Source organism: Saccopteryx bilineata, chromosome 1 (assembly GCF_036850765.1).
Source record: "Saccopteryx bilineata isolate mSacBil1 chromosome 1, mSacBil1_pri_phased_curated, whole genome shotgun sequence".
Lineage (NCBI taxonomy): Eukaryota > Metazoa > Chordata > Mammalia > Chiroptera > Emballonuridae > Saccopteryx > Saccopteryx bilineata.
Window position 1 is genome coordinate 365,741,325 of NC_089490.1, and position 14,024 is coordinate 365,755,348.

At 40.2% G+C, this 14,024-nt stretch overlaps 1 protein-coding gene across 1 annotated transcript; it reads right to left on the reverse strand.

Annotated features, from left to right (window-relative positions):
* Positions 1 to 10,638: 10,638 nt before the first annotated feature.
* LOC136320703 (mas-related G-protein coupled receptor member X2-like) lies at positions 10,639 to 11,676 on the reverse strand. Its single transcript, XM_066253861.1, has one exon. The coding sequence runs from the start codon at positions 11,674 to 11,676 to the stop codon at positions 10,639 to 10,641; it is 1,038 nt and encodes a 345-aa protein (XP_066109958.1).
* Between the last annotated feature and the right edge of the window lie 2,348 nt (positions 11,677 to 14,024).

Here is a 14,024-nt window from a genome sequence, read left to right on the forward strand (position 1 = left end):
TGACATTTGATTATGTTGCATACCCATCACCCAAAGTCAAATTGTCTTCTGTCATCTTCTATTTGGTTTTCTTTGTGCTCCTCTCCTCCCCCCTCCCCCACTCCCCCCTCCCCCCCAGTAACCACCACACTCTTGTCTATGTCCCTGAGTCTCATTTTTATGTCCCACCTATGTATAGTTCTTAGTTTTTTCTGATTTACTTACTTCACTCAGTATAATGTTATCAGGGTCCATCCATGTTGTTGTAAATGATCCAATATCATAATTTCTTATGGCTGAGTAGTATTCCATAGTATATATGTACCACATCTTCTTTATCCAGACATATTGAAGGGCTTTTTGGTTGTTTCCATGTCATGGCCATTGTGAACAATGCTGCAATGAACATGGGGCTGCATGTATCTTTATGTACCAGTGTTTTTGAGTTTTGTAGGTATATACCCAGTAGAGGGATTGCTGGGTCATATGGTAGTTCTATTTTTAACTTTTTGAGAACCCACCATACTTTCTTCCATAATGGTTGTACTACTTTACATTCCCACCAACAGTGGATGAGAATTCCTTTTTCTCCACAGCCTTTTCAACACTTGTTGTTACCTGTCTTGTTGATAATAGCTAATCTAACAGGTGTGAGGTAGTATCTCATTGTAGTTTTGATTTGCATTTCTCTAATAGCTAATGAAGATGAGCATCTTTTCATATATCTGTTGGCCATTTGTATTTCTTCCTGGGAGAAGTGTCTGTTCATGTCCTCTTCCCATTTTTTTACATTTTTTTTTTCTGAAGCTGGAAACAGGGAGAGACAGTCAGACAGACCCCCGCATGCGCCCGACCGGGATCCACCCGGCACGCCCACCATGGGGCAACGCTCTGCCCACCAGGGGGCGATGCTCTGCCCATCCTGGGCATCACCATGTTGCGACCAGAGCCACTCTAGCGCCTGGGGCAGAGGCCAAGGAGCCATCCCCAGCGCCCGGGCCATGTTTGCTCCAATGGAGCCTTGGCTGCGGGAGGGGAAGAGAGAGACAGAGAGGAAGGCGCGGCGGAGGGGTGGAGAAGCAAATGGGCGCTTTTCCTGTGTGCCCTGGCCGGGAATCGAACCCGGGTCCTCCGCACGCTAGGCCAACGCTCTACCGCTGAGCCAACCGGCCAGGGCCTCTCTTCCCATTTTTTTATTGGATTGTTTCTTTGTTTGTTGTTGAATTTTATGAGTTCTTTGTATATTTTAGAGATTAGGGCCTTATCTGAGCTGTTGTTTGCAAATATCATCTCCTATTTAGTTGACTGTTTTGTTGTCAGTTTCTCTTGCTGTGCAAAAGCTTCTTAGTCTGATGTGGTCCCATTCATTTATCTTTACCTTCACTTACCTTGTCTTTGGAGTCAAATTCATAAAGTGCACTTTATAACCAAGGTCCATGAGTTTAGTACCTATGCTTCATTCTATGTAATTTATTGTTTCAGGTCTTATATTTAGGTCTTTGATCCATTTTGAATTAATTTTAGTACAAGGGGATAAACTGTAGTCAAATTTCATTCTTTTGCAGGTGGCTTTCCAGTTTTCCCAGCACCATTTGTTGAGGAGGCTTTCTTTTCTCCATTGTGTGTTGTTGGCCCCTTTATCATAAATTATTTGACTATATATATGTGGTTTTATTTCTGGGCTTTCTATTCTGTTCCATTGGTGTGAATGTCTGTTTTTCTGCCAATATCATGCTGTTTTGATTGTCGTGGCTCTATAATATAATTTGAAGTCAGGTATTGTAATGCCCCCAGCTTTGTTCTTTTTCCTTAGGATTGCTTTGGCTATTCGGGCTTTTTTATAGTTCCATATAAACCTGATGGTTTTTTGTTCCATTTCTTTAAAAAATGACATTGGAATTTTGATGGAAATTGCATTAAATTTGTATATCACTTTGGGTAATATAGTCATTTTGACTATATTTATTCTTCCTATACAAGAACAAGGAATATTTTTCCATTTCATTGTATCTTTTTCGATTTCCATTAACAATGCTTTGCAGTTTTCATTATGTAGATCCTTTACATTCTTTATTATGTTTATTCCTAGGTATTTTATTTTTTTGTTGCAACCATGAAGGGGATTATTTTTTTGAGTTTGTTTTCTGATGTTTCATTGTTGGCATATAGGAAGGCAATGGACTTTTGTATATTAATTTTGTATCCTGTGACCTTACTGTATTGGTTTATTGTTTTTAGTAGTCTTTTTGTGGAGTCTTTAGGGTTTTCGGTGTATAAGATCATATCATCTGCAAAAAGTGAAACCTTTACTTCTTCTTTCCCAATATGAATGCCTTTTATTTCTTTTTCTTCTCTGATTGCTCTGGCTAGAACTTCCAGCACTACGTTGAATAAGAGTGGAGAGAGTGGACAACCTTGTCTTGTTCCTGATTTTAGGGGAAAAGTCCTCAGTTTTATGCCATTTAATATGATGTTAACTGATGGTTTATCATAAATGGCCTTTATTATGTTGAGATATTTCCTTCTATACCCATTTTGTTGATGTTTTAAACATAAAATGGTGTTTATTTTATCAAATGCCTTTTCTGCATCTATTGATAGGATCATATGCTTTTTGTTTTTTGTTTTGTTGATATGGTGTATTACGTTAACTGTTTTACATATGATGAACCATCCTTGTGATTCTGGGATGAATCCCACTTGATCATGATGAATTATTTTTTTTAATGTGTTGTTGCATTCGATTTGCTAGCATTTTGTTTAGTATTTTAGCATCTGTATTCATTAGAGATATTAGTCTGTAGTTGTTTTTTTTTGTCTTGTTCTTGCCAGGTTTAAGTATGAGGGTTATGTTGGCCTCATAAAATGTGTTTGGGAGTATTGTTTCTTCTTCAGTTTTTTGGAAGTCTTTGAGTAGAATAGGAACTAAGTCTTTGAATGTTTGATAGAATTCACTAGTATAGCTGTCTGGCCCTGGACTTTTATTTTTGGAGAGGTTTTGATAGTTGTTTCTATTTCTTCCCTGCTTATGGGTTTGTTTAGACTTTCTGCTTCTTCATGACTCAGTCTATGAAGATTGTATTGTTCTAGGAATTTATCCATTTCTTCCAGATTGTTAAATTTGGTGGCATATAATTTTTCATAGTATTCTACAATAATTCTTTGTATCAATATATCTATGATATCTGTGGTGATTTCTCCTCTTTCATTTTTGGATTTTGTTTATATGAGTCTTTCTATTTTATTCTTAGTAAGTCTTGCCAAGGGTTTGTCAATTTTGTTGGTCTTTTCAAAGAACCAGCTCCTTGTTTTATTAATTTTTTTCTATAGTTTTTCTGTTCTCTATTTTGTTTATTTCTGCTCTGATTTTTATTATTTCTTTTCTTCTGCTGGTTTTGGGTTGCCTTTGTTTTTCTTTTTCTAGTTCTTTAAGATGTGAATTTAAGTGGTTTACTTGGGATCTCTCTTGTTTGTTCATATAGGCCTGTAGTGATATGAACTTCCCTCTTATTACTGTTTTTGCTGTATTCCAGAGATTCTGATATGTTGTATTGTTATTTTCATTTGTCTGTATGTAACTTTTGATCTCTGTTTTTATTTCTTCTTTGACCCACTCATTTTTTAAAAGTGTGTTGTTTAGTTTCTACATTTTTGTGGGTTTGTTTACCTCTTTTTTGCAGTTGAATTCTAGTTTCAAGGCTTTATGATCAGAAAATATGCTTGGTATAATTTCAATCTTTCTGTATTTGTTGATGTTATTTTTGTGGCCCAACATATGGTCAATTCTTGAGAATGTTCCATGTACACTAGAGAAAAATGTATACTCTGGCACTTTAGGATGAAATGTCCTGTAGATGTCTATTATATCCAATTGTTCTTGTGTTTCGTTTAAGGCCAATATTTCTTTATTGATTTTCTGTTTGGATGAATGATCTTGAGCCTTCAGTGGTGTATTGAGGTCTCCAATTATGATTGTATTTTTGTTGTTTTTGTTTTTAGGTCAATCAGTAGCTGTCTTATATATTTTGGTGCTCCTTGGTTTGGTGCATATATATTAAGAAGTGTTATGTCTTTTTTTTTTTTTTTTTAGAGACAGAGCGAGAGTCAGAGAGAGGGATAGATAGGGACAGGCAGACAGGAACACAGAGAGATGAGAAGCATCAATCATTAGTTTTTTGTTGTGGCACTTTAGTTGTTCATTGATTGCTTTCTCTTATGTGTCTTGACTGTGGGGCTACAGAAGACCTAATAACCCCTTGCTCGAGCTAGTGACCTTGGGTTTAAGCTGGTGAGCTTTGCTCAAACCAGATTAGCCCATGCTCAAGCTGGCGACCTCGGGGTCTTAAACCTGGGTTCTCCACATCCCAGTTTGGTGCTCTATCCACTGCGCCACCACCTGGTCAGGCGTGTTTTGTCTTCTTGATTTAATGTCCCCTTTATCATTATGATATGGCCATTTTTATCCCTGATTACCTTTGGTGTCTTATAGTCAGCATTGTTAGATATGAGTATTGCTACACCTGCTTTTTTTTGGATGTTATTTGCTTGGATTATTTTTTTCCAACCTTTCACTTTGAATCTGTTTTTATCCTTGTAGCTTAGATGTGTTTCTTATAGGCAGTATACAGTTGGATTTTCTTTTTAATTCATTCTGCTACTCTGTGTCTTTTTATTGGTGAGTTCATTCCATTTACATTTAGTGTAATTATTGACACTTGAGGGTTTTCTATTGCCATTTTATATATTGCTTTCTGATAGTTTTGTATCTTGTTTGATTCTTCTCTTGTTTTTCTATAATTTGTTTTTGTTTGGTTGTAATCCATATTTCTTTCTGCTGTTACTTCTTTTTTCAAGCCATGTGCTTCTGTGGTGGTTTTTTCAGGAGTGGTTACCATTAAGTAATGGAAAGGATACATATCATGTTCATTGTAGCACATTATCTCATGAGTGCTTCTGCACTTCATTTTCCTTTGCTACTGTTAATCTTTGTCCTCTCCCCTTTTCTGTTTCTGTTGTCACAGATTAAACTTGTTTTTATTGTGATCTTGATGGAGCTTTTACTTGTAATTTTGTTTTGTTTTGCTCTTTGTATCTGGTCGGAAAACCCCTTTTAGTATTTCCTGAAGTGGGGGTTTTCTGGTGATATATTCTCTCATCTTTTCTGTATCTGTGAATGTTTTTATTTCTCGTTTGTATTTGAAGGATAGCTTTGATGGGTATAGTATTGTTGTCTGGAAGTTCCTCTCTTTCAGAACTTTAAATATTGGGCCTTCCTTTATAAGTTGTATTCTTTTCCCTGGCTGCCTTGAGAATTTTTCTTTGTCATTGGTTTGTGCCAATTTCATTATGATGTGCCTTGGAGTAGGTTTGTTGTGGTTAAGATAACTTGGCGTTCTGTTTGCTTCTTGAATTTGAGGCTTTAGTTCTTTCCACAGGCTTGGGAAGTTCTCATCTATTATTTGTCTAAATATGTCCTTCATTCCATTTTTTCTCTCTTTTCCTTCTGATATACTCATTATTCTTATGTTGCTCTTTTTGATGGAGTCAGACAATTCCTGTAGAGCTTTCTCATTTTTTAAAGTTGGTGAGTCCCTCTCCTCTTCTCTCTGCAGTGCCTCTGGTTGCCTGTCTTCTATGTCACTAATTCTCTCCTCTACCTGGCCTGTTCTATTAGCTAAGCTTGTTACCTCATTTTTCAGTTCATGAATTGAGTTTTTCATCTCTCTTTGATTCGTTTTCATAGTTTCAATTTCCTTGGTGATGTATTTTTTTCTGTTCATTGAATTGTTTTTTGAGCTCCCTAAACTGCCTTTCTGTGCTTTCTTGTATATCTCTGAGTATTTTTAGGACTTCAATTTTAATTTCTCTGTCATTTAACTCCAAGGTTTCCAAGCTATTGAAATTTTTTCTATAGATTTTTTCTCATCTATCTGAGCTACATCTCTGTCTTTTGTATCCATGATATTCTATTTCCTTTTCCTTAATGGCATTTGAGAGTGGTATTGTTAATAACACTAATAAGAGTTGATAAAATATATAAATATAAATCTTTTTTTGAGAAAGTACAGTGAAAAATGGAAAATTCTATTGTTCTAAGTGGAACAAAAACTACATAGAACGGAGAGCCTGAGTTGGGGGGAAGTGACAAAGAGGCAAAAAACGAGGTAAGAACCCACAAAATGCTACAGGAAAAAATTTGGATTAAGAATAAAATAATTTGTTTGTAAATGATGGTCAAATGAGAGATTTAGTAAAAGAGAAAAGAAGAAGAAAAGAAAAAGAGAAAAAGGAAAAAATACAGTGAAAAATGAAAATTCTATTGTATTAAGTAGAACAAAAACTACCTAGAATGGAGAGCTGGAGTTGGGGGAAATGCTAATGATATGAAATGATGTAAAAAGCACACTAAATGCCACAAAGAAAAATTTTGAATTCAGAATAAAATAATTTGTGAGTGAGGATCGAATGAGAGAAAAAGTGAAAGAGAAAAGAAGAAACCAAAAGAGAGAGAGAGAAAAAAAAGAGAAAAAAAAGAGTTAAGGTTTTTAGAATGTAACCCTCATAGAAAAAAAAAAGAATGGAAAATGTAATACCTATGGGTAATGAATTTCAAAATGAAAAGAAAAGAATAAATGGAAAGAGGATGAAATAACCAAGGTGGGAGAAAATTAAGATGAAAATTGAAAAAAAATTGAAAAAGTTATAAAGACTGTGGATTTTTTTTGGTTTTGAGAAGTTATCTTCTTACCTTTTCTTCCTTCTCTCTCTTTTTGGCCAGTTGCACTGTACCCCAGGTTCTTCCCCTGTGGCACTCTTAGGCAGACATTTGCAGCTGATGTGTCACTGTGGTGATGACATAAACTAGGCCTCAGTCCCGTAGTTAGGCGGGGCTTGTTAGCGTTTGCAGGCTCTGACAATGGGAGAATCCATTTTCCTGGAACCTCTCCCCAGATCTCTCCTTCCTGAACCAGCAGCCTGGGGACCCAGCTGTGAAGTTGCCCCAGCCACTGCTGGAGAGCAAGAGGCTCTAAGAGCTGCCAAATGCCCCCTTTATCCTCACTCAAAGCAGGGTTCTGGGTAAGGCTTTGTCAGCCAGAGCCGCCAGCATAATCAGGCAGGGATGAGAGCTGATTGCTTTTCAGGTGTCTTTCTGTGAGCCTCCGGGCATATTTAGTATGCTTCAGCTCTGCACGGTTCTAATCTTCCCAGGCTTTTTGCACTTTATAACCTGTATCAGCTGGTAGGAAGATGCCCCAGTCACTGTCTGCAGAGCAAGAGGTCTTAAAAGCTGCCTGGTCTCTCTTCCAGGTTTGTTCAAAACACAGCCCTGGGTATGAAAGCTTTGTCAACCAGAGCCACCAGCTGAAGCAGGCAGGGCAGTGAGCTGACTTCTGGTCAGGCTCCTTTCTAAGGTTCCCTGGGTGGGTCTAGTTAAATTTGCCTCAGCGCTCTGTGGGTCTGCTCTCCACAGGTTTCTCCCTTGTTGGGAAGCCTACAGCCCAGCCCACCCAACTTCCGCAGCGTTCTCTGAGGTATGCTTTGTGGGACTGTGCTTTTTAACCTGTATTGGCTGGCTGGAAGTTGTCCCAGCCACTGCCTGCAGAGCAAGAGGCCCTAAGAACTATCAAGTCCCTCCTCTGGGTCTGCTTCAATCGCAGGCCTGGGAAAGAAGGCTTTGTCAGCCAGAGCCGCCAGCATAAGCCAGCCGGGCAGTGAGCAGACTGTGGTTTAGGCTCATTTCAGCATTCTGCGGGTCTGCTTTCCAGAGGCTGTCTGCAAGCTGCCTGTGTGCCCATCCCCCCACCACTTTCACAGTTCTCTTTTGCAGAAATGTGCTTTGTTAGCCTGTATGGCTGGCAGAGGTGCCCCGCCCGGACAGGTCAGGATGTAGGGAAGCTGGCTCTCGCATACTTCCCATGTGCCATTGTTCAGGGAGTGGGGATTATATAAAACTCTGGTTACAGCCCATGCAGAAGGCCACTGCTGACAGTCTTCGACCTGGCCCCTCCTGTCCGGGAACACGGGTGCCCACGCCTGAAGTGCCAGGTGGAACCACTCACACACTGCCTGCGCTTTCTGACTGCTGACTGGGAGACCGGGAGTAAACAAAGTGCAAAACCACTTTGGTATCAGTCTCAGTAGGCAACTACCCGCCCACCTTTGCCAGGGTTTGCTGCTGGCGTTAACTCTGTGTTGGCTGAGCCGCAGGCATGCTCTCTCCTCAGCTTGAATGCCTCTGCCCTAGCCAGCTTATTGCCTCTCCCCTAACGCTCCCTTCCTCTCAGTTCCAAGTGAAAGCAGCCCTTCCTCAGGTCAGTGAGGAAAGCGGAATACTCCATTCTCCATCTTATTTCCTTCAGAGTGGATTATATATTCAGCCACCTTTTTGCCCAATCGTACCTTTGTTTGATGCATGTGCATTTCAGATGGGATTGTTTTTCTATCTCTAGTTGTTGAATTTGTTGAAATTTCAGGGAGAGGTATTGGGAGCACCCCTCACGGTGCCATTTCTCTGATGTCACTCCTGTTTCTTTTACTTATGATATTGTTTTCTTCAATTTATTTTTGTCCTTCTTTTCATTGTAAAAACGTTGGTCACCTTAAGGACATTGACAAAATGACATATCAAAAGTTCTGGGATGCAGTGAAAGCAGAGGGAAGTTTATATCATTACAGGCCTATATCAAGAAACAATAGAGATCCTGAGTAAACAACCTAATATCACATCTTAAGAAACTAGAAAAAGAAGAACAAAGGTAACCCAAAGTCAGAAGAAGAAAGGAAATAGCACAAATTAGAGCAAAATTAAATGAAATAGAAAATAAAAACACTATAGAAAAAATACAACAAACAGCTGGTTCTTTGAAAAGATTAAACACTTGACAAACCACTGGCTAGACCAGTGGTTCTCAACCTTTCTAATGCCGTGATCCCGCAATACAGTTCCTCATGTTGCGGTGATCCAAAACCAAAAAATAATTTTGGTGGCTACTTCATAACTGTAATTTTGCTACAGTTATGATTCAGAATGTAGTCTCATTGCTTTAGGTGACCCCTGTGTTTTGGTCGTTTGACCCCCGCTGGGGTCACGACCCACAGGTTGAGAACTGCTGGGCTAGACTCACTAAAGAAAAAAACTAAAGACTCATATAAACAAAATCTGAAACGAAAGAGAAGAAATTACTATGTACATCATTAATATATAAAGGATTATAGAATACTATGAAAGATTATATGCCACCAAATTCAGTAACCTAGAGGAAATAGATATATTCCTGAAACTATACAATCTTCCTAGACTGAGTCACACAGAAATGGAAAACCTAAATAGACCTATAAGCAGAGAGAAAATAGAAACAACTATCAAAAACCTCCCAAAAACAAAAGTCCAGGACCTGATGGCTACACTAGTGAATTCCACCAAACATTCAAAGAAGATTTGGTACCTATACTTCTCAAAGTCTTCCAAAAAATGGAAGAAGCAATATTCCTTAACACATTTTATGAGGCCAAAATAACCCTCATACCAAAACCTGGCATGGACAATGCAAAAAATGAAGACTACAGACCAATATCTCTAATGAATACAGATGCAAAAATCCTAAACAAATACTAGCAAATGGAATACAACAGTACATTAAAAAAATAATACATCACCATCAAGTATGAATCAGTCTAGGAGTGCAAGGATAGTTCAACATTCAGAAATTGATCAACATAATACACAAAACAAAGGACAAAAATTATATGATCTTATCAATAGATGAAGAAAAGGCATTTGATAAGATACAATACACATTTATGTTTAAAACATTCAAGAAAATTGGAATAGAAGATAAGTACCTTAACATAATAAAGGCCATATATGACAAACCATCAGCTAATATCATACTAAATGTTTTAAAAAAAATGAAGGCTTTTTCTCTATCTCAGGAAGAAGACAAGGCTGCCCACTCTCTCCACTCTTATTCAACATAGTTCTGGAAGTTTTAGCCAGAGCGATCAGGCAAGAGAAATAAATAAAAGACATTCACATCGGGAAAGAAGAAGTAAAGGTATCACTTTTTGCAGATGACATGATCCTGTATATAAAAAGCCCCAAAGACTTCACCAAAAAGCTATTAGAAATAATAAAGCAATATAGTAAAGTGACAGAATACAAAATCAATATACAAAAGCCTATTGCTTTCCTATATGCCAGTGTTGAAACTTTGGAAAATGAACTAAAAAAACTGCAATTCCTTTACAGTTGAAACAACAAATACACCTAGGATTAAACTGACCAAAGGATGTGAAAACTACAAAACATTATTGAAAGAAATTGAAAAAGACACAATGAAATGGAAATATATTCCATGTTTATGGATTGGAAGAATCAACATAGTTAAAATGGCCATATTACACAAAGCAATATACAAATTTAATGCAATCCCCATCAAAATCCCAATGTCATTGTTTAAAGAAATAGAACAAAAAATCACCAGGTTTGTATGGGACCATAAAAAACCCCAAATAGCCACTTAAACCTAGGAGAAGGTTTGTCATGTTAACTGTCTTAATTTTGGGTTCCACAGGGCAGACACATTAAGGAAACCTCAAAAACTGATAGGGACAAAGCTAGCTGTCAAATCACATCTGTCTAAACAAAGCAAGGCTGAATCAGGACACCAGACTGCTTCTTGACATCGCCAGTGTCTCCTGAGGAGGGCTTTCCCCATGTTCATCCACTTCAGGAGTGTCCTGCAGAGCCCTCTGCAGAACCACCCTCAGATTCTGTCGCCGCTTCCACCATCGCTGCCTAAAGGAGCCAACGAAGAAGTAAATGATGGGGTTTGCGCAGCTGTTGACACAGGACAGGATAATTGGAACCAGGTATTTATCAATGCAGGAAATCAGATCATGTTGATACCAGGTAGTAAGGATGCCGATGGGCAGGCCGCAGAGGAGGAAGACCAGCACCGTGAGCATGACAGTCACATAGAGCTGGGTCAGCTGCACCCGCTGGGAACCACACAGCAGTCTGGTCAGCAGGGCCAGGCTGGACCCAGAGAGTATCACAAATAACAAAATCAGCCATGCAAAGGTGATAAGATAAATCACTTTACACACAACAGAAGTGTTACTATCCAGAATGTGACAGAACATCTCGTCCAGGAGGCTCAGCAGCAGAGAAAGAGCCCAGAGAAGGGAACACAAGACAGCTGACATGTGTTTGGGGCGGCGGCAGCGGTACCAGATGGGCCACAGAACAGACAGACAGCGCTCTGTGCTAATGGCACTGAGAATGCTCAGGCCTGTGATATACGCAGTGGTTGCCACACTGAAGAAAAAGTGCAGGATATGTGCGGAGATGGAAGAGAAATACCCAGTGAATCTATCCAGGGCATATGTAGTATAGCAGCAGAGGAAGAGGAAGTCGGCTGCTGCCAGGTTGAGGACGTAAACGGAGAAGGCCTTCCTTCGTATGCGGAAGCCCAGGAGCCAGAGCACGGCCACGTTTCCTGGCAGCCCAACCAGGGCAATGATGAATCCCAGAATGGTTGGGATCAAGGAGTTCTTGTCATATTTAGGAGTGGCCTGGTCGATTCCATTTGTAGGTGTGAGTTCGGTTCCCCAGGGTGTGATAGTCGTATTTTTGCTCAGACACTCTGCGATGGTGACCCTGAGAAAAAACAAAATTTGAGTACCTGGAAGCATCACTGATTTTCACAGCCACCTTCCTATGTGGCTATTACTATCCCGTGTTAAGGCTTCCAGAGATTAAGATAATTATGGAAGGCCACACAGCCTTGGAGTCCTAGGACCTGGATTCAAACCCAGGTCTTTGTCTGACTGTAGAGCCAGGGCTCTCTCTAGTGGAACACAGGCCCTCTACTGACATGGGAATAGTCTGTAGTCCCATCCTGCCCCACCCCCACTCCAGCTCCCACTCACTGTCCAGAGGTAATGTCCGGTCTCCAGACTTTTCTCAGGAAGGAGATCAATTTCTGTGATAGAATCTGAGAGACCAGGACAGAGTTATGGGCCCAAGTTTTACTTCTGTCCTGGGCTGGAATTTCCTTCTTGGCTGCATGAAGTCAGGAAGACACAGAGATGACCACATTTTGCCCTCATGACTAATGGGCCCATCCACCCAGCAGAAAGATAATGCTTTAGGGACATGAAAAGAATGTGATCTCCAGCTAGATGGCCAGGCCAGGTGGCTCAGAATGGCTTAGTGTGTCAGCTCTGTGAAGGAGAAGCACTTTTTATCCCCAGTGCCTAGTGTGTGGAGCACTCAGTATGTTCTCCATAGATATTTATTCAACGAAAGAATAAATCAATGAATGTTGTGGGAAACAGGCTGCAAGTTGACAGGGTCCTTGTTACCCTTCCCCTGCCTCATTTGGTGATTAAATTGCTAGAGGCTGTCGGAGACTGTAAGCTGACTAAGATCCTTGCAGTTTAAGGCTTAAGTTGCTAAAGGCTAAGCTCTTCCCACAGCCTCTGATTGTTTGATTAAGTTGGTAAAGGCAGTTTCCATGCCCTTCCCCACACTTCCATGTTAGCTGTGATGCTGATGGTTTCTACTCATCCCATCCCCCATGTCTCTTGAAGAGAATGGAGGCAGTTTTCTTTTTACACTTTGTGTTGTGAAGTTGCTGGTTAAAATGTTTTACATGGTGGAAGGTTTTTTGGGCTCTTGAGAGAATTCTTGGTTTGCCTCAGAAATGTGACTTTGTTTCAGAGATCTCTTTGTTTTGCAAATGGCTTTGCTCTCTGCACTATAAATAAAGTGTTTTGGAGGTGAAAGCTCACTCTTGCAAGCCATCAGCTTGGCAATGAGTCCTCCTGATCCCATCCCTTTTCTTTCTGTGTTTATTTTTTAACTCTCCACCGTTTGCACTTGAGACCTGCAAAATTACAGGTCGCAGTGGCTCATGACAGAATGTAATGGCAGTGGAAGGCTGAAGCTAAATGTATAAGAGAGTAAAAACACAATTAAAGGTGTCAGAACACACATGTGCAAGGAAGAGGGGGCCACCACCACCTCCATGAAGAAGGGTTCTCACTGTGAAGGGGGGGGGCAGCACCAGTCCTGGTCTCCTGGAGTCCTGTCACAGGCTTCCCCAGTGTTCTCTGTTACATTGTTTATTATCCCTGAGGAGGCCTTGAAAAATCTTTATGTGAACTCAAAATGTGAGGGAGAAGCAGGAGGTGCAGAGATCCTCTTTGGTTACATAATGATTCTGAGAGTTTTAAGACCAGAGAAAGGACCCCATTTTTCAACTCCCTTGATACTAATAACACCATATCACTAGGCCCAGGCCACTGGGAGGCGAGTGTAAATGAAATGATCAATCCTTGGGTTTGGCCTTTAATGTGAGCAGCGTGGCCTTCCCTTCTTTTCTTTCTCTGTCTGGGCCTGAGTGCTGATGTGTCTGGGAGCCACGTAGGACCATGGGGGTGAGGGCACACGTCCGGGATAGAGAGAAGCGAGTCAGAAGGAATGCTCACGTCTGAATGCCTTGGAGCCTCCGGTCTAGGACGAATACATTTTCTCTCTTGTTTAAGTCTTTATTTTAACAGGTCTCTGTTACATGAACCAACCATATACTCTAAACCTTAAAGGGTATGTTTTTCTTTTAAAATTACAGTCCAAAGGCAAGGCATTTTTAATGAACATAGGTGATTGATTCATAAAAGTGAAACTAGAGAAAGATGGTGCAAACAAGAGGAAAAAATAACTCCGAGGGTGATGAGATGAGAAACGAGTCAATGACATTGAAATAAAGAAAAACCCAGGAATTAGAAAATGGTGAGGAGGTCAAGGAGATGTGAGGGATAGTGTGCATGTGCCCTGAGGACCCCCTTTTCATCCTTCTCTACCCTATTTCTCATCCTTCTGATTTCCATTTGAATTGAGCTCCCAGGAGACTGCAGGGCAGGGAAAGAGAGATTTGGGCTTTTCGTCTCCTGGTTCTCGCCCTGCTGGGTGGTGTTGGCAGTGGCCCCGCTTGTCACCTGGCTGGTGGTCCTCTCCTATTACTACTGTAATGGTTACA

What these genes read in the sequence shown, in the direction of transcription:
- LOC136320703 (XM_066253861.1), bottom strand. Translation starts at nt 11,676, where the DNA reads ATGCTTCCAGGTACTCAAATTTTGTTTTTTCTCAGGGTCACCATCGCA.